At 41.5% G+C, this 19,798-nt stretch overlaps 1 protein-coding gene across 3 annotated transcripts in view; it reads left to right on the top strand.

The window, feature by feature from the left end:
• Positions 1–1,198: 1,198 nt before the first annotated feature.
• SMYD2 (SET and MYND domain containing 2) overlaps positions 1,199–19,798 on the top strand; it is a 37,579-nt gene continuing 18,979 nt past the window's right edge. Inside the window, exons 1-3 of one of the 3 annotated variants that reach the window (XM_050314691.1) lie at positions 1,199–1,224; positions 12,129–12,192; positions 19,460–19,570. In XM_050314691.1, coding sequence (XP_050170648.1) covers positions 1,214–1,224; positions 12,129–12,192; positions 19,460–19,570 — 186 coding nt within the window. In that variant the 5' untranslated portion in view covers positions 1,199–1,213. Of the gene's footprint in view, positions 1,225–9,260; positions 9,469–12,128; positions 12,193–19,459; positions 19,571–19,798 lie in introns of those variants that run through there. The other 2 variants (XM_050314692.1, XM_050314690.1) reach the window with 2 other exon arrangements.

Consider the following 19,798-nt stretch of genomic DNA (forward strand, 5'->3'; position numbering starts at 1 on the left):
CTCGCTTTCTTTCTTTTCTCTCTTTAAGAAAGTTTTGTCTCTGTGGATTTTCTCTGAAGGTGTTTGGAATTGATGAGCTGTGATTTCAGCACTGCTTCCCAGACTGACTGAGCAATAGCATCTCATTCGCGTTGTGACTGTGTTTGCTGAAGTTGGCACTATGGGTCCAGCTGAACACAGCTTTTAACTGTTAATACTGTAATCCTAATGCACCTCCTGTTCTCTGCCTGTCCTTTGATACTTTGAAATATTTCTTGAAGTACAGACAAGCCCTATTCCTCTTCTAAAACTGTAGGAAAAATACCATAATAATCTTTGGGAAAGTGCTTTCTGTTTCTAGTTTCTGGTGTCTGAAGAAATCCTGACTTTCTGTTATCACAGTCATTATTTGGGACAACTTATGATTGATAGATTTCTCCATGAATTCCTGGGTTTATTTTTGTTTCTTTAATGAAACAGAACAAATTAACATGTAAATACATTCATACAGTTCAATAAGGCTAAGAGCAAGGTCCTGCACATGGGTCGGGGCGATCCCAAGCACAAATACAGGTTCGGGATGAAAGGATTGAGAGCAGCTCTGTAGAGAAGGACTTAAGGATTTTGGTATCTGAGAAGCTCAACACAACCTGACAATGCACACTTCTTGCAGCCAAGAAAGCCAACTGTATATTGGGCTGCATCAAAAGCAGTGTGGTCAGTGGGTGATTGCCCCCCTGTATTCCACTCTCCTGAGACCCCACCTGGAGCATTGCATCCAGCTATGGGGCCCCCAACAGAGGAAGGACACAGACCAGTATAAACACATCTGGAGGCCTTCCAGCTGCTGCTGGAGTGATGCTTCTCAGTGTGGGGTCCCTTACAAATATTTTAAACTCTGCTGGACCAGAATTCATCTTTCAAGAAGTAGAAGGTCCTGTCATCTCATAATGGATGGTGGCTCTTCTCTCAGCAAAAGTGTGTGTATTCTCTGCTTCTGTCCATGTAGAAAAGCAGTCACAGAAGAAAAAAGTAGTTGACAGAGAAACCACCAACTATGTGGACACGAATTAGCCTGCTGAAAGATGGGCTCCTCGGTCAATACGGAATCACACCCTGTAAGTGGAAGCTGGTATACTTAAAGAAGCCTCTTTGGTTTCCAGAATCCACCCACTCAGTGCTTTTTAGAGCACTCTGTGCAGTCAAATCATTCATGAAGTTAAACTGGGACAGTATGGGAAGAAGGTAAGAACAATATTATTTATAATTCTCTCTCCTTGCTGCTGTTACTGCATTTTGTAGGAGACAGAAATTAGAAGGAGGAGTATTTGTCTGTGGTAAAAGGAAGAAAAGGGGAAATTATAACAAAGAAGAAATTGAAACTTAAGATATCTGTATATCAAGCAAGGGGGTGGGGGGGGGCGGTGGAAATAAATATGTGAAGTACATTATACACAGAAGAAATCCCAGCACTGGAATTTGCCAGGAATCAGATGAAAGCAGTAAAATCATTAATAATGAAGAAAGCCATACTCAATAAATACATCTCTCCTCAATTTGGAAAAAGTAGGATGACAGCGCTATCATATCAGGCAGCCAAAGCCCTTTTCAGTCCATTAGTAACCAAATAGGATGTTAAACATCTACTTGTGATAAAAACCTGTAATTCATCAGGCCCAGATAACTTGCACCTGAGTAGTCTCAAATAGTTGGTGGAGGAGAGTCTTCCTTCCACGTGTTAATTTTTAATGGGTCTTGAAATAACATAGAAATTCCAGAAGACTGGAAGAAGACTGATGTTTTGCCAGTATTAACCAAGGACAAACATGATGACCTTGGTAAATATAAGCCAGCTAACCTAACATCAAACTGGAGAGAAGGTGAGGGGGGAGCAAAATAATAGAATATGGGATTCAACTGATAAAGAATGAAAGGACAGGAAGTAATTAATGCCAGTCAGCATGGTTTTATGGAAAATAGGTCTTGTCAGACAAACCTGATTAGATTACAAATTTGGCTGAAAAGGTAAGTGCTTCAGTGTGATATACTGAGACACTCATATGGCATTTGATTTAATTCTCAAAAGCATTCTGATTTAAGAAAAAAATATTGTACAGCCTCATTGAAATACCCACTAGCAGAACAGCTATTTTTAGCTGTTATTATTATTATTATTTAGCTCTTATTAAGCAGCAAATATAAAAAATGAGTTATCACTGGGAAGTCATTGCTGAATATAGATATTTTTAGCAAGGCTGGAAGAGGGTCAGTGTTAAGCATGGCACTTGAGCATTTTTGTTGCTGAGTTATATGTAAATTGCTGTTGACTGTACATGCAATGTACTTTTGATTGTTAATGCAATCTTTGCAAATGCAAATGGAAATGTAACCAGTATGTATATAGATGTGATGTTACATCACATGTGGCTACTGAAATGCCACTGTTTCAGTGATCATGTTTCATGAAGCTGAAAAGGATCAGATGTTTGAAAACCAGCTGCAAAAATAATTGTTAGAACTCAAGAAAATGCCTTACCATGAGAACTTTAGAGAATATGAAGAGATTGCTAGATTAGAGTGTGTAAATACCTCCATCAGCAGAAAAGCAGTTCACCCACTTTCTTTTCCAGCACCCCCAATGTGCTTGGACAAAAGAAGTAGGCAGTCTTAGGGTCCAGGTCACCCTGAAGGGTTTCTGTTTCCACATCAGTAGCAGGATAGGTTAAACACAGCCTGGTGGCAATGGGGTGTCCCTCATGTCAGGAGGGGTGCCTGACCTACTACACACAGAAGCACTCGTGTAGGTCGTCTGCATTTGTGAAGGCTCCAAGACTTTTCTCTTGCCTGTAATCCTTCTCCAAGTAAAAGGGCAGATAAAATGACCCTGGATAACTCAGGAAATGTCCTGGCCAATTATCCTAGGGAGCCTCAAGGTGTTATCAGAGGATCAAAGACCCTTCTCTAGTCTTCAACGCAGAAAAGTTGCAGCTACAGGACAAAAGGAGAGACAGGGGAAGAATGTGACAACTTAATGATGCTACAGTAGCACTGGGTAAGATCCTCAGCCTGAGAGTGCAGGTGCCATTCCTTCAAAGTCAGTGGAGAGATGCTGATTTACACCAGTGGAGAATCTGACATATTATATTTTTTTATTTGCTTGAGTCCTGCCGTGGCTCCATAAGCAAAGGTTAATGCAGGTCTGCCAGGGGCAGGCTGGAGTTAACACAGAATGGCAGTTTTGAGGTTGCTGATTCTGATAAAAGCAAATTGTGAACTGCAAGCATCTGAGTGTTGAGTGTCACATTCACACCTAAGAGCTGCCCTTGCCTGTTCCCCACAGTCATCCAGTTCTGTCATCATGATATGTTTCTGAAACCACATTTGTGCTGCTGTCACTTTTTGTCTTTGGAAATTTGTGTACAGGCTTTCTGTAATGGCATGCTAAAAACACTTGTAAACTTTAAATGAGTGAATTAAAATATAGAATCATAGAATCAGACGGGTTGGAAAAGACCTCTGAGATCATCAAGTCCAACCTTGATCCACTACCACCACATATGTTTAACCCAGGCAAATCACTTTTATATATTAGGTGGAAACTTGAGTCTTCACTTCTTCTAGATCTGCACTCTCCCTTGTAAAACTTGCCATAGGGATGTTAGTATTGATAAAGTTGTAGGAGATACCTGATGGGTGAGGGCAGTGAAGAGTTTGTTCCTTCCATGAAAAAAATAATTAGGAACCTCTTTCTAGATCTCTGGGTCTTTCACTATCACAGTGTCTCTAAAGAGAAGGGTCAGACATATCTATAGGGTCACACAGCTTCTGCATTTCCACTAGTCCTTTTTGGTTGGGAGCAGCCTATCAACAGAGCCATGGCATCTCTAGAGTATTTTTGTCTGTGTCTCAGTACTGGGCAATGTCAATACTGTCAACATGTCAACAATCAGTGGCACAGATGTAGAAGATAACACGAGGACAGATTCTGAATGTCAAGCCCAGGCCCCTCCAGGGCCAAGAGCTGGGAGTGCACCCGCCTGAGAGATGCACCGGTGACACACCACGCTTGCAGCCTCTACTGAATTCTGAACTCGCTGTCATCCCTGAACTCCCACCTTGCAGGTTATTTCCTAAAAGTGATTAACTGCACTTTTCCTCTTTGAAAGGCAGCATTTCCCAGCTCCTGCTGGGTTTTTACCTTCACACTTAATCTCTGGTTCACAAAGAATGATATAGGCTTGCACTCATCTGCTGAAAAGGTGCAAATGCGAACCCAAACTACCCATAAATTGCAAAGATACCAGAAGCAGCTGCCTAGCTACAGCAGGACAGAGCCTTGAAATCTGCCCACAAAGCCTATTAAATGAGCTTATGCTGAGTTTTTAGTTACTTACACCACAATGCAGGAAGTGTCAGTATCTTGTTGTCAGTACCTGCAATGTTTAGCTGAAAGCAGCTGGTGGTACCAACAGTTTCAAGGGGAAAAAAAAAAAAAAAAAAACCAAATCAGGAAACAAAGGATCAAAAAGACAAGGTTAGTAAACCAGATCTCTCTGGAAATAATTGCATTAAATATAGAAAAGGTTATATACCGTTTCCTTTGTCCTTTCTCTCCCCATAGGCTGCTGGCCTATGATTGTTCCTTGTACCTACCCTGTAGCTGATTTTATTGTTTATTCCTAGCTCACCCTCCAGTTTGCTCGGGGCCCTGTGTCTTAGCAAGTGACTCCCTGCTCCCTTTCCAAGTTCAGAACCTTTCTGGCTAAAGTCTGCGGTGACACATAACACAAAAAGACAGCTTTGGGCACAGGGCATGCAGCCGCTCCTGGAGAGTACAGGCTGCGGTTCGGCGGTACCGTTTATGGAAGATTAAGTGATTAAGCCTAACTAAAAGTGACTTAACAGAGATGGATCGCTTCCCATCAAACATGCATGGTTTTCCATAGAGCAGCTCCAAGGTTGTGAGTGAAGGTGAACAGCTCTGCTTCTAAAGACTCCTTAATTTTAAGAAATTCAAAGAGCAGGCATGACACTTTGTTCTGTGACTTTCTTAAACCTATACCCTACTTCACATCCTTTCATGAGCCATCATCTTTCATATTTAAAACAGACATAACGGAAGTTAAAAAAAGACAGAAGAGATGAGAAGTACAAGTCTCTGCAGATGTAAGGTATAATTTAGCGAAGTAGCGTTTTATCACCCAATCCTGCCAGGTCCCCAACACATTCTGTAGGGCACAGACTCCTCCACTGATCTTGTGAACAGTGTTTGAAACTCCCTGGTGTTGGCTATTCATTCTGTCACTGCATGCATATTCATATGGCTAAAGCCTTGAGAATCTTCATAAATGGATTAACAAGTCTGTGTTTTGCAATAAACCATTATTTATTTAGGTATTCAAACTGATTCAAAAAAACCCAGAATCAGATTATCTGATGAACACGGTATGAAAACACAGATGAAATAGGGAGATCCAAAAGAGTATGTTTTATTTACAGGTTTTGTATAAATACACAAAATGGGGACAGGATAAATACTCTAACAAAGTAGTTACTAAACTGTTTTCATTAATAACTTAACAAACCAGTTTTATTTCTTGAAAATATCCAAAGTAAGCTAAAAGCTATGCAGGCAGCTGGTTGAATTTCTCCTGGAGGGTTTGAATGGGACTGCTGGCCGGTGCTGAATTTCACTCTTGTGAATAAATCCATGCGTTATCTCTTGGAAAGCAATGTTTTTCAGGGTGGAATAAAGCCTATTTAGTAAATTATTATTATTGTTTTTAAAACTAAATGACTGTTTATTAAAAAAGAGACCTACTGAAATTCAAATTTTTCCTCATTACCTGAGGCATAATCAAATTGTCAGCTGTTTAACAAGGGTGATAAGATGGAACAGGAGTGTGATAACATTTGCCATCATCCCAGCTGGTTCCCCCCAAAAGACACCTCCTCACAAGCTTCTCGTTGCTGAACCCACATCATCTTAGAGAAGCCTATGATGCAGCACAAAGTATTGTACTAAAACACTCCTCAGCTCAGTTGGTTGGAGCACGTTGCTAATAATGCCAACATTGTGGGTTTGATCCTCATATGGGCCGTTTACCTAAGAGCTGGACTTCATGATCCTCGTGGGTGCCTTCCAACTCAGAATATTCTGTGATTCTGCATGATTGCTAGGAATTGATCTGATAATGCATATCATAGAATCATTAGGTTAGAAAAGATATGCAAGATCATTGAGCTGTTAGACTTCTTTTATTTGGACACATTATTTGAAACACAAATTAAATGCTGATGTCACTAAAGAATACAGGAATTGGTCATTGACTTCAGTGTCGCCAGGATTTCACTACTGGAGTATATCATGTTGTATTCAGATTTCAGAAAGAAAATGCTGAAGCATTTCATTTTACCAATGTACTAAAGTAGAGAGAAAAAAAGCTGAGAATGTTTCAAAATAGTTTATAATGTTATAATAAGATCCAGCAGCTGGAAAGCCAACTGGAAATTTTAAGGGTAGAAATAAAGCATATATGTTTACTAGATTTTTTCTGTAAAACCACTTACTAAGAACATTTTACAACCAAGACTGGTTATTTCCTAAAAGTTTTGCTCTATTTTGAGCAGGAATTAGTTCAAGGAATGCAATAGCTTGTGCAGTGTAAGAAGTCAGAGTAGATTGGTTTAGGACCTGTGTCTCTATTTGCCTATCTATAATGGACCTATCAATTAATCAAACTGGATTGACTATAAGGGCAGTTTCCCAACGAATGTTAATTCACTCATAAAGTGAATACATTATCGATCACTATTTTTAAATATACTTAGTTACAGAAATGCCTATAATTAAGAGTCCAGACCTTTGAGCTTGACATCCACAACCTACACTGATCTGGGATGTAAATGGCACTCCTGATGCACAAGATGCAGTACTTGGTTAGTAGATTAGATGCTGCTTTTAATGTGTCTGCAACAAGGCAGTTCAGGATGAGTTCCACTATTTTGCAAATTGAATTTTGCATGCTTATTTTCTCTGCTGTTGTTTTAGTGTTTCTATGTCTACTTTGTTGGCATTATCCAGAGAAGCAGACTGGGATGGAGTATTGATATTGAACAGCTACAGACTACTGCTCTTGTTTTAATTTAGGACTAGATTCTCAGCTGAGCAACACAAGAGTAGCTTTAGCATAATGAATATCTGCCACATACTGAACTGTTAATAAGATTAAAATCTAGTTCTTTTTATCTTGGTTCTACTGAACCAATTTTTGTCTTAGCAGCATTCTCAAAGCACTTTTGCAAGCTAATTTCTTACGTCAAGGTTGCTTCTTCAACATAGTTATTTTCTTTCCACTTTACTGATTTCTTTGTGGAAATTTTGAGCCTTAAGTTTCAGCTGATATGTGAAATCAAAAAGGAGCTTACCAATGATTTAGTGTACAAATAATTTAACACAGTACTAAATACACAGATACTAACAGCACAGATTACAAGCTTTGGATGTTTACATCAATCTACATTGCTTGTGAACTACAAGTGACATCAAAAATGTTTTCATTTGCTTCAGTGCTTCACTTGCATTTCCAAAAGGAATATTCTTTTAGTGCTGTATCAGGGTATTGTACAACTGATGATTATATACAAAATATGTGGGCGCAAAGCTGTAGCACTTTTCCTAATACAGACAGCTTTACTGATTTCCCTTGTTGTATCTGGATTTCAATAATAGATTTAGTCTTGAAAATTCTAAGATAGAAACTCTGTGTAAATTCAATATTTTCTTGCTGTTGGAGGTTTTGTTGTATTTACAACATGCTTGTTGCATATTCAAACTTTTTGATGTTTGGGGTTTTTTTGCTGATTGACTGATTTGTTATGAAGAGAAGCCCATTCCTTATGACAATTTTTTATTAATTCCGTGTATTTGGGTTTTGTTTTGGATCAGACTACAGCATATTATCCTAAAATACTGGGACAGGATAGTTGGTTTTTGGGCCTCTGAGTTGTAACCAAAATCTGGCATCCACAAGCCACGTAGGGCAGTGCTGGGCTGGCCAAGAACAGTGGCCCACTGACTCTCAAACTGGCCAAGCTGCAGCAGGGGTAGGCAGGGCTTGCCTCATCCGGAGGCCCCTTCTCTTCCTGCTTTGTGATCTCCTGCCTACCCCAGCATCTCCAGTGGCCTTGCTTCCTTGCTCCACTGGAGAACCAGGTCACGCAGGGTCCCTCTGCTGTCACTCCACTACGGCAGGTGCTGTAAACCAGGGTGGGTGGTGGGAAAACCTAAATGGCACCATATTTGCGTGAGCTGAGTCCTGCCCTGGTTATCCAGCAGGCTGTGACACATGAACACCCGGTGACCTGAGCAGCAAACCTGCTCACGACTGAGGTGCTTTGCCCTGGGGGGCCTTGCTGTTCCTCTTAGCGGCACTCCCTCACCCTAGTGTGAAATAAGATTCAGATTACCCCATTAACTGCTACACTACTGCATTCAGTATATTCCTTGATCACTGTGCTTCTCCAGAGCTCCAAGGAGGAGTTATCCACTGCATGGATAACAAGCAGTGTTTAAGTAGGATGATCCTGAAGATGATCTTTAAAATCTATTCCTCGAGATAACTCTTTATCTTTACAGCATTACTGCACATCAAGGGAGCACGGAAAGTATTCCTTGCTCCTTTGGCAGACAAATCTTCTGAATGTGATAAACAAAACCAGCCAGTTTCTTTGGCACAAGAAAATGTGTGGTTGGGCGCAAGAGCTAAAAAAAACCCCCAATCCCAGCAACTGAACGCAAAACTTAGTGGCTAGGAAAAGCCACTGGTGTGAAGGAGGAGAGGAAAGTCACCTCAGCTGTACCCTTCCCCAAATCAATGAGACTTGCTTCACTAGGAACTATATTCGGTGCTCACATGCAAAGGGAGGGCTGCGAGGTCAGCGGGAGAGCGCCTTCCCCGGGGCACCCGCTGTTCGAGATCCGGCTCTCGGGGATGCTCCCGCCGCGCCGGCGTGCTCGGGCACCCCGCTCCCGGGTGCCGGTGAGCGGCGGGCGGGCCTCGGGGCCGGCAGGATTTCGGTACCCGGCGGGCCGAAGCCGCCCCGGCCCGTTCCAGCGCGTCCCGGCGGCTCCCCGGGTGCGCAGCCGCCGGCGCGTCCCCCGCCGCCCGCAGGAGGCGCTCCCGCGGCGGCAGCGCCGCGCCGGCCTCCCGGGGCCCCGTGTGGCGGCGGACGCGGTGCGGGAGGGCAGCGCTCGGAGCCCCGGCGCCCCCTGCCCCTTCCCTTCCTTCCCCTCCCCGCGGCCGGGATGCGCCCGGAGGCGGCGGAGCCGCCAGGCGGCCTGGAGCGGTTCGTCAGCCCCGGCAAGGGCCGGGGGCTGCGGGCGCTGCGGCGCTTCGGCGTGGGGGAGCTGCTGTTCAGCTGCCCGGCCTACGCCGCCGTGCTGACCGTCAGCGAGCGCGGCAGCCACTGCGACGGCTGCTTCGCCAGGTAGGGGCAGCGCTCGGCGGGCGGTGGCGGGGCCGGCACAGCTGCTGGCCGTTCGGTAGCAGAAATTCCCTCCTCCTCGGCTCGTGGAGGCTTGCGGCAGGATGGGACTTTTAGCCTCAGAGCTGGTTTTCCCTGCTCAGCAGCTCAGGGAAAAAGGAAGAAAGGAAAAAAAAAGAAGTTCTGCTCTTCCCGTGCGCTGGCGGTTACGTAGGCACGTGCGTAACCATCCCCTCACAGGAAGTTTCATTGATCCGTCTGGTTTGGTAGTAACTTAATGTTCGCTGGTCTTAAATAGAGTTTTGATAAGAGAGGAAGGCTGTGCAATCGCCTAATTCGTGCTTTGCGTTTCCACGGTGCGAGCGGAATGTATAACTGTAATGAAATATACAGCAATACCTGTGTATTTTCTCTGTCCAAACCCTTAAGTCTTCTGGCGAATTGCTTCTGCTGGGGCAAGGCGCAGACAGTGCAAGGGGTTCGTTGTCGCACGGCTGGGAGCATTCGGGCTGGAGCGCTGCCTGCTGCTGCTGGGTGCTTCGTGATTCCCGGCGCTGGCGGGCTGCGGGGTGCTCGAGTTTTCGAGTTTTCTTGGGCCTCTGCAGCTGCTCTCCTCACCTGAGTGGAGGGACTGTTTGACCTGCGGCAGGTATTCCAGTGATTGCTGCAAGCCTCGCAGTGCCAGCTGCTGCAGGAAGACAAAACAACAAGAACAAAAAAAGCAGATCAGGGTTATCGTTAGAAAATTAGGCATGCACATGACACTGTGACATGTCACACGTTACACCGCACCACATTTTTAGAAGCTGTAGTACTTTCCTGGTCTTCTGGTAGCTTACTGAAGAATCACAGTGCTTGCCATGTGTTAATGTTTGCATCAGTAAAGGAAAATAACTTTTGTAATTTTGCTATTTTTATCAATATGTCCTTTTTCTTTCCTCATTACATTATATATGTATATGACTTACTTTATTCACCCCTCTATTTTCATATGAGCACCTAATGAAGTTCCCAGTGAAGTGCCTTAATTTGATGAAGGGTACAGCTGAAGTGGTTTTCTCCTCCTTCACACCAGTGGCTTTTCCTAGCCCCTAAGTTTTGGGTTGAGGTGTTGTTGGGTTTGTCTGCCGAAGGAGCAAGGAATACTTTCCATGCTCCCTTGATGTGCAGTAATGCCGTAAAGATTAGAGTTATCTCGAGGAATAGATTTTAAAGATCATCTTCAAGATCACCCTACTTAAACACCGCTTGTTATCCATGCAAACTCCTCCTTCGGAGGTCTGGAGGAGCACAGTGATCAAGGAATATATTGGAGGCAGTAGTGTAGCAGTTAGTGGGGTAATCTGAAACTTATTTCACACCAGGGTGATGAGGTGCCACTAAGAGGAATGATGCCTCAGTGATGTAATGTGATCTGCCAGTGCTCAGATGTGTTTTGTGTCTGTGACTGTTGCATTAGCTCTGAACTAGCATATACTAGATTCTGAACTCTGCTTGTTGAACTTGCAAAGGATGTTATGAGGAAGGTGATGGGCTCAGCACTAGCCTCGGGCAGAGAAACTTTGATATTTGGTAATAAAACCGTTGTAGTAACATGGCAAAATGAGGCCGTAGCATTGTATTTGCATGACGTAGTGTTTGTTACTTTAAATACACGGTTGTGCTTGAGGTACATACTGTCAGCAAGAGGAGTCATGATGTTAGCCTGGCTCACTCAGGTTGCATCTTCTGCTTTGCAAGAACAATCAGGGGATGCCAGACTTGCCGTGCTTTATGGGCTCTGGATGCCAGTGACCGCTGCAATGTTGTACGTTATCATGTTGTACAAGAACACTCACCCTTGTTTTAGTCCAGTGAACTTTAAGGCAATTTCTTTTTGCCACTTGCACCACGGAGGGCGTACAGACATTTTAAAGTATTCAGTACTGTTGAGAGATCCTTATTGCTGTCACATCAAAATGTCACTTGTTGGGTAACACATTCTATTTTTGGTGGGATCTGCTACAGCACATGAACCTTGAAGCAGAAAAGGACCTTCCTCTCAGCAGTTCCCTCTATTGGGATACATACAAATATTAAAAAAAGGAGGGTCTGAGCCTTAGGTCAGCTCAGAATACACAGATATCAGAGAAGACATTAGTGGGACAGTAAGGGGCTATGAGGTGACAGGAGATCAAACAGTGTATTTAATAATGCAATATGTTTTCATGGTGTTGGGAGACAATTAGGAAACAAAGGTTCTACTTTCTGTAACCAGACAGAGAAGCAATAAAATGGGCAAAGCAAAAGCAAAGGGTTAATATTGCTAAGCAAGTATACAGAGCTGTTGGAAAGTTTGGAAAACAAGAAAAAGTTAGCTCATTATGCATCTTATAGTAGCAAAAAAAAGATGCTGTCTGTCAAATAGCATAGAATAACATGTTTACAAACCCAGCAATTTATCAGGGCAGCAGGGTGCTGCTTTTGCATAATAACAGTTGTTAGGAAAACTTGCTTTTAGAACTCTAAACAAAAATAGTGTCTGCTATTCAAAGATGTAGTTCAATCTGTAGTTGTAGTGCTCTGAAGAAAATACGTATTTATTGTGAAATGCAAAATACTGTGCAAAAGGTGATCCAGCATACAGTTTTATTTCAGAACAACATACTTGTTTTCTTTTTAAGGAAAGACGGATTGTCCAAGTGTGGAAGATGTAAACAGGCCTTTTACTGCAATGTGGAATGCCAGGTACAGTAATTCAATTTGTGAGGGTGCGGAGGGAAGGAGGGCAGGGGTTGCTAACTCCCAATTTTTGTTTGGGTGGCATTTACAGTCTCTAACTGTAGTTATGGTTAATAGCAGCCCAGTCAGTTTCAGCATCCCACAGATGCTGACCCTGGAGTCGTGCCTTGGACAGTTACAGGATTTGGATACAGTCTGCATGAGTCTTTCAAGATCAGTAGCTTCAGGGCTTGGTACCACTGAGACTTTGATTAGATCTGCCATTCAGCCCACTAATTATGTCTGTATTACTTCTTCCTTTAAGGACAAACTAGATAATTTAACATTAGCTCACTAAACTGATAAGAGAGCCTGTGTCTAATGGAAAAATCAAATCACTAAATAGCCATCTTAAGGGAGTTTTGTTGAGATTTTTTCTTTTAGAATCCTTGCAAATGCTTTGAGATCTGGTACTGCCACAGCTGATACTAGTCATAACCATTTGAAACCTACCAGGCTTTCTTCCTAATTTACTCATTCTGGCAACTTCTTTTTGTATACTTTGCTTTTTAAATATATACACTAAAGTAAAGCAATATGAAGACGTCCAAAACATTTGCATGCAGTTTTAACTCCATTTTTACTTCAAATTAGAATAAGCACCTTTCAAAAAGAAAAACCAGAAAGCTTTTGCCAGAACTAGTTTATAGCCTTTGCAGGCTATCAGCTGCATATGGTTGAATTATCTGGTTTATGTGTGCATAACTCAAGTGGATTGCTAGTGGAATCAAGTAAGCTATGTAAGGTCTGTGGTGCTGGGCACAGAGTATGGAACAATGCTCAAGAAGTATTTGAGTCACCAAAGGTCTGGCATGCAATTACGTGTTAGCTATAAATAATTCCAACCTTCTCCTACATGGTAGCGTGCTGTTGCATGTAGGGGTACATGCAAAGAGTTCTCCATTGTCGTTAGCTGGACTGAGATGTTGTGGTTTGTGCTGTTCAGTTTGCAGGCACTTTGGACACAGGCATTGTTATTTCAAGGATTCTCCTGTTGCACAAGTTCTAAAGTGAGCCTGGCCTGGCCTTAGTTTTCCTTCTATTACCTCCCCAGATTCCTGCTTTCCCATAGAATCTTAATGAATTGTGGGCAAATCAAATAGCCTGTTGGGTTTGAGGCACCAGTAGGACTCAAAGTGCTTAATGGAAATAAGTTTTTTACAATATTTGCAGTATTATACAATATTCAAAGTGGAAGCTTGCTGTATGAGCATCCTTAAGGGTCTTGAGAGAAATTTGGATGAGTTTTAAAGTATAGAAAAAACACAAAAACCCATGATTCATTCATGAAAAATGCTTATTTCTAAGAAATTATTCTACGTGACATTATTTTTTAGGAAGCTTTTAACTACATAAGGGAAGGAAATACTATTGGCTATAAACCATTAGCAGGTTTTATCTGACCATTAGCTATAAAACCTTTAGCAGATTTTATCTGACTGTGAGTTTCTTGTCTTACCACACAAAACTAACCATGGTTTAGGAAACAGGTAAACCCAGTAATTTGTGTTGGGAAAAACAGCATGTAGATATCATGGTGGAAGTAGAAGAACTTATTCCTTCTCATATATAGTCCTTTGCTTTTACCTCCAAGTATTCCTCCCTCAGTGTCCTGACTTCTAGCCTTGACAAAGTTTATACTTTCATATTTACAAACAAGAAGGGATTATTTTATCTTTTTTTTCGTCTGAGTAAAGTTGTGTACATGCATTGCTTTTTTTTTAGCTTGAATTTTTTCTTATTATATTTTATTTTTTGGTGTTCAGAATTTTCTCTCTCTAAAGGTACATGTTCCTAGAATAAAAACCTAAACTGCTCAAACTGATTGTCCTTAATCTATTGAATATGATGCTCAGTAAAAATCTATCTCTCTGATAAGTTAATGAATTAAAATGTTCTCTACCTGTTGGTGTGTGGTATGATGCTTAAAATATAAAGGCTTTTTTACATTTTGTTGGTGTCTAGACAATAGTATGACAAACACAGGTGCTAGCACTTCACTCTTACTGGTGATATGCATGTGGCTTTTGACTCCCTAGTTGATATAATACTGTCTTCTGTCTTTTGGGCCCTTCTGAGCCAGTCTGATTTATGAAATTTATGAATGTTGCTGAGATTGAATCCTTTGACATTCTTTCAAAGTTACCTTCAAGCGTAATATTCTCTAAAAGCTGGCCTCCACTGACTGTATGCGCTACACAGACAATCTGTACTGCATCTTCATCCCTGTCTTGTTCAAAGACATTTTTCAGCAGTTCAGCAATTCTTTGTCAAAGCCAAAGAGGACATCTGTGCCTTGATACTGAACCTGTAACGCCGGAATGTACAGCAAATGTGTCCCTCTTGCCTCCATGGATGTGAGACTTCATGCAACAGTGATAAAAGGGCAGGGCTTTACTTGAGAATTGTGATGGCATTGTTGTTTTGATTTTTATTTGTTTGAAGTTAAGTTTCCTCTGTAAATTCATGTTTTCTTTGCTCGGTTCAGGTTAAAATTAGATATACCTGACAAAGACATGGTATTATTTCCTGTGTTGATTAGTACCTTGTTACTCAATATAATTCAGTTTGACAGCTGTTTACTGCATGAAGTCCACTGTCTGGGATAAAACTCTAAAGCTTTTGAGCTTGCTTTTTCTTACTTAAATACCTGCTATACCACAATTCATAGGAATTTTTGTTCATTGTGGGGAGAGGTGGATCGGAAGGAGAAAGGTGCCAAAGCGCGCAGGAGGAAGCAATTATTTTTTGATGTCTTTTTCAGAATTACAGATTTTATAATTGCAGGCATCTAGTGCATTTCTGTTGAGTAAGTTTTTTTTCTTTCGGAATAACAAGGTTATTGAAAGTAAAGTTACTGACCTTACATGTATTTCCCACTCTTTTGAGCAATATTGTATCCTTGTTTTGAGGTTCTTAAAATACTTTCCTAGTATTTAATGAATGAAGCCTCACAGCAGCCTCTGTGGCATTTCTGTTTTTGCAAATGGGGTGGGTATAGGTTTGCAAAGAGAAATTGCCTTGCTGAAGATCCCCCAAGTGGTAAAAGTGCATCTCCTGTTGTATGGTGTCTGATGGATTGACCTGGTTCTGATTTGCAGTATAATCCATTTGCCCTGGTCGCCAGGAAAGGTGGTGTCACGCTCTTGAGGGACTGAACCCAGGAGACTCAGTCTTGCAGTGATGTAGTGGCTGATTTGTGTAGGGCTCCCTCTATACACACGTTTGCATGCACACTGGCTTGGCACGGCTCCCTAATGTGTGTCTTTTGCCTGTTTTGGTCATTTTACTTTTAAGATAGATAACCGCAGGTTTGACCTGTATTGAGCTGGATGTTTGCATAGGTGTGGATTCAGGACACATGAGAATGGAAGTTGCCTTCACTACCTGTCCTTGCTGCCTCGAATGATTTGTGGGCTGGATCTATCCTGTTTTTTCTGCGTCTTTCTTTTCCCAACCCCTAATCCAGTTCTCCTTTTAAAAGGGATTGTGATTTCCAGCTGATTCATACCATTCCACTCTCCACTATAGACTCCTTGGAGCACAGGCCTGTTATTATAGTAGTGGCTTTCAGCCCCCATTTGCAGCTGTTCGGGTCTTGACTTCTTAAATTATAATAATCTTAGGCAAACAGCAGGAGACCTGTGTTCATTTTTTCTCCTCATAAATTAGCTGCTCAAACACTCTGAAGAGAAATGTTTTAAGAGGGTTATGTGGTTGCAATTGTAGAACTGGTGAACTTGAACCAGCTACTGGAACTCCTCTTGCTTTTATTACACATAGCTATTATTTATTCCAGACAGAATGGAGATCAGCTAGCCAGAGTGCAGAAAGAGATGTTTTTGTCATGACTTTCAATATTTGAAATATATTTTGAACAAACTGTTTATGGCTTTTTCGTAATGTGTCATGTTAAAGGCTGCAGTAGCTGGTATTTCTGGAGTAAGGGAAATAGGTATTTTTAACCATCTAGTAAGCCTCAAAATGTAGAGGTAGACCTGGTAATAGCATTAAACAGGTATGTTTATGGGACTTTGAAGAAATTGCATGCTTCTCTTTGGTTAGCTGTAGAAAAATAAGAAATTTTTGCTGTAATGATTCTGCAAAAAAGTACTCTGACACTGCAAGATCCTGCTTAAGATTGCCTTAGGGAAGTGTCTGTCCCCCTAGTCCAAAAACTTTCCCCATGTATTTTTGTTTGATAAATATCTCCTGTGAGCATGCTGAACATTAACCCATGGAAGTCAAATACTCTCTATGGCCCAGCATTTGATAAATGATGGTAGGAAAGGATGGCTGTGAAGATGTGTGGAACTTCTACCTTTACTGCTTGTTGAAGGGCTGTATCAGAGAACATTACTGACTACTATGAGACATCAGAACTTGCCTCACTGAAATTCAGTTAAAGAGTTGAATGCCATTTGATCACAACTGGGCCTTAAGATTTTGAAGAAGTTGGCTTAAGCCCTGCATTGGCTTGCCCATCATTTCTGTCTGGTATTTGTGTCTGTTTCTTTTCAATTGAGTGAAATACAACAAAGTTTTTATATAGTGGTAAAAGGTCTTTGTGAGAAAGGAAGCGCAAGGACATTTGTTTGGACTTGAGTCTTTTTTGTTTGTTTGTTTTTTGGTGTTTTTTGAGTATTACATTTTGGGTTTTGTTGGTTTTTTTCTCTATGTTGAGCTATAAACGACAGTGTTCTGGCAATTAATCCAGTAGTCCTGGACTGGGGAATCTTTTTGAAGAACTTGGTCAAGAAGAGTGTTTCCATGCTTTGATGGGAAAAGCATAAGCTTTAAAGAACTTCCCTTCCAAAAATGTTGTCACTCTTAAATGAAAGGATAAATACTGTGTATGTAATGAAAATAGGAAGAAAATATCATTAATATAGCATTAGCGATTCAGCTAGAACAATGCTACTTGTTATAATTCAAACTACGTGGAGGAAAATGTGGAAAAGAATGCAAAATACAGTCCTGCTGTGATTGCAGGGAAGGCTGCTGTCACAGTGTTTCCATCCCAGGTATTACTCAGTCATCAGTACTTTCTCTTTTTGTGGTGTTTCAGGCTTTTATCTCATTTCACACAATTCGGCCGCATCTTGTCCCTTTAACCTCCCTACTAGTGCATATATCTCAGTATGATTCTGCCTGGGGAAAGATTTTAATTAACGATGTGTAAAGAATAAAGGGACAAAAGGATTTTTAAAAACACTGCTTCAAGACAGGCACGTGATTTTGCATTTTGATTTTTTGTTTTATGAGGTCGTTTCTTCTGTTTATTTAACCAACATGCACGGATTTGAATCCTGAAAAACTTCAGATTCTGTGCCTTCACTTTTGGAACATCCAACAATCATGCTAAAGCTAGTGGGTGTCATGTGTGTGCAAAGAAGAGGTGAGAGATGAGGTTTCCTTCTGACTCTTCTTAGCCTTTAGTCTGTGGATTCCTGAGCAAAGGCTATCAGGAATTTTCCAGAAAAAGGTCTTGGGGCATACGTAGGAAATGAGTCTCTCTGGGGATGCATTTTGTAATGTGACAGCTGTAGGAGAGTTGAGAGTGTAATTTCACATGACATGATTAGAGTGTAATATACTATTTTGGTTCTGGTCTGTATTGCCACATCCTTATGCTTCTTATTTCAAGCAGCCTGTATGTAGGTTTTTTGGAAGTACCTTACTAAGGTGTCAAGGACAATGGAGTTGACACTGTGAGGGGTTGAATATCTTTACAGTGTTGCACTGCTTCAAATCCTACACAAAGCTGGGGCAGGTGCTCACCTTTCTTTTCCCAATAAAATAAACTCCTAAAGCTGTCCATGCCCAGGGCAGTTAAAATAACTGATTTCATTGGAAGAATTTTTGGTGTAGTAACTCTGATTCTGACTCTGCTGACTGTTTAAGAGCCTTGGGTTTTTCTATGTAGCCTACAGCTGTAGTTTCCACAGGACATCCATTTCCCAGTAGACATGTATCATATTTACTGGTTCTGTGTAGATGTTTTAGATAACCTCAAATGTGTCTCTCCGTTGTCTCAAATGGCTCTTGCCTTCAGTGATTAGGCAGCTGAGGGAAACTGTGTTCCTCCTGTTCCTGCCACTCAGTCACTGTGATGGGGCATATTGTTCATTTTTTTAAATTATTTTTAAAAATTTTGGGGGAGTGGGCCAACACAGGGTGTCCGATACCGGGTGAATCACAGCAAGGGGACTTAAGAACATTTTGGAGGCTGCAAAAAGTCTTTCCAGTTTTCACTTCGAAATTTTTGGGATATGTTATGAGTTCTTTCCATGGCTACTATTTTCTACCATTTTGAATCTGGTATGAAAACAAAATGTGATGCTCCCTATGCAGACAGAACACCATAGGTCTGTTCTAACACAGTGCTATAAATGTGTGTTTGGGATGAGATATAGCAATAAATAGCTGTGCATTGCTGGACTATTTGAATGAATAAATAAAATGAAATTTGATGCAGTCTGAGGATGGCCTGTGCCAGTGCAGATTGTTAATATGTGATTCTGTGCTATCCTTTGAAAGATTCTGTGGCTTTGGATGAAACTTTTAGAGTGCTACAAGCCAGTGCCTTGTGCCATCAGTCCAAGTATTACTGTATGTTGAGCTAGATGTATGCTATACATTCTTAACTAAAGCATGTTTGCCCATATTAGTGTGTCTTCATTGTCTAGCTGTACTCCTTAACATTTAAGGAAAAAAATCTGATAATTTTATTCAGAAGGTTTGGGTTTGACCCTACATATACCGATTCTTGCAGTGATTGTGAATCCATTGACTTCAGAGGCATTACTCCTGATTACACCAGGGTTGTCACAGAATGAGGGGCCAAAGTATTAAATGGAAATGAACCCAATAAAGCCATCAAACTCAGACCTACTCTGTCCTCACGTGCTTGATCTGAACAATAAGAAATGGTGATTTATAAATCATGTTGTCTGTTTGCTTCTTTGTAATTTAATTATTTTTTTTTCCATTGAGTAAATGAAGATGTTCTGACCTTAGTTCATCCCTTGTGAATTTGTTTGAAAAAAGCAGGATAGCTGTACCCCTTAAATGTGACTCAAGCTTTTGTTTGGATTTAGTGAGCGTCATCTTATTTTTTTCAAAGGAAACACATTTCACTTGACCTCTAGGAGCTGGCACGACTTGCTTCATTCCCTTTTTCATCACTTTATGGCTTTTTTTCTTTTTTAGTTGTATTTTTCTATGTTTTCAGAAGGAAGACTGGCCAATGCACAAGCTCGAGTGTGCTTCCATGTGTGCTTTTGGGCAGAACTGGAATCCCTCTGAGACCGTGAGACTAACGGCGAGAATCCTTGCCAAGCAGGTGAGCAGGAGGCTTGACTTGGGAGGTATGCTCCTACTCTGGGTGCCAGGGAAGGCAGGAAAATGAAAATTGACCGACAGTAACTGTCCCTGCAAAGCACATAGGTTCGAGTTTCCTGTGTACAGATGGATGTAACACAGACCGTGAGCAGCTGAACAAACTGACCACTGCAGCAGCGTCAGGACCACCGTCGTCCAGCTGGAGACTTTTGAGGGAAGCTCACAAAAG

This window comes from Myiozetetes cayanensis, unplaced genomic scaffold (assembly GCF_022539395.1).
Source record: "Myiozetetes cayanensis isolate MyiCay16 unplaced genomic scaffold, myiCay2020 scf2-11, whole genome shotgun sequence".
Lineage (NCBI taxonomy): Eukaryota > Metazoa > Chordata > Aves > Passeriformes > Tyrannidae > Myiozetetes > Myiozetetes cayanensis.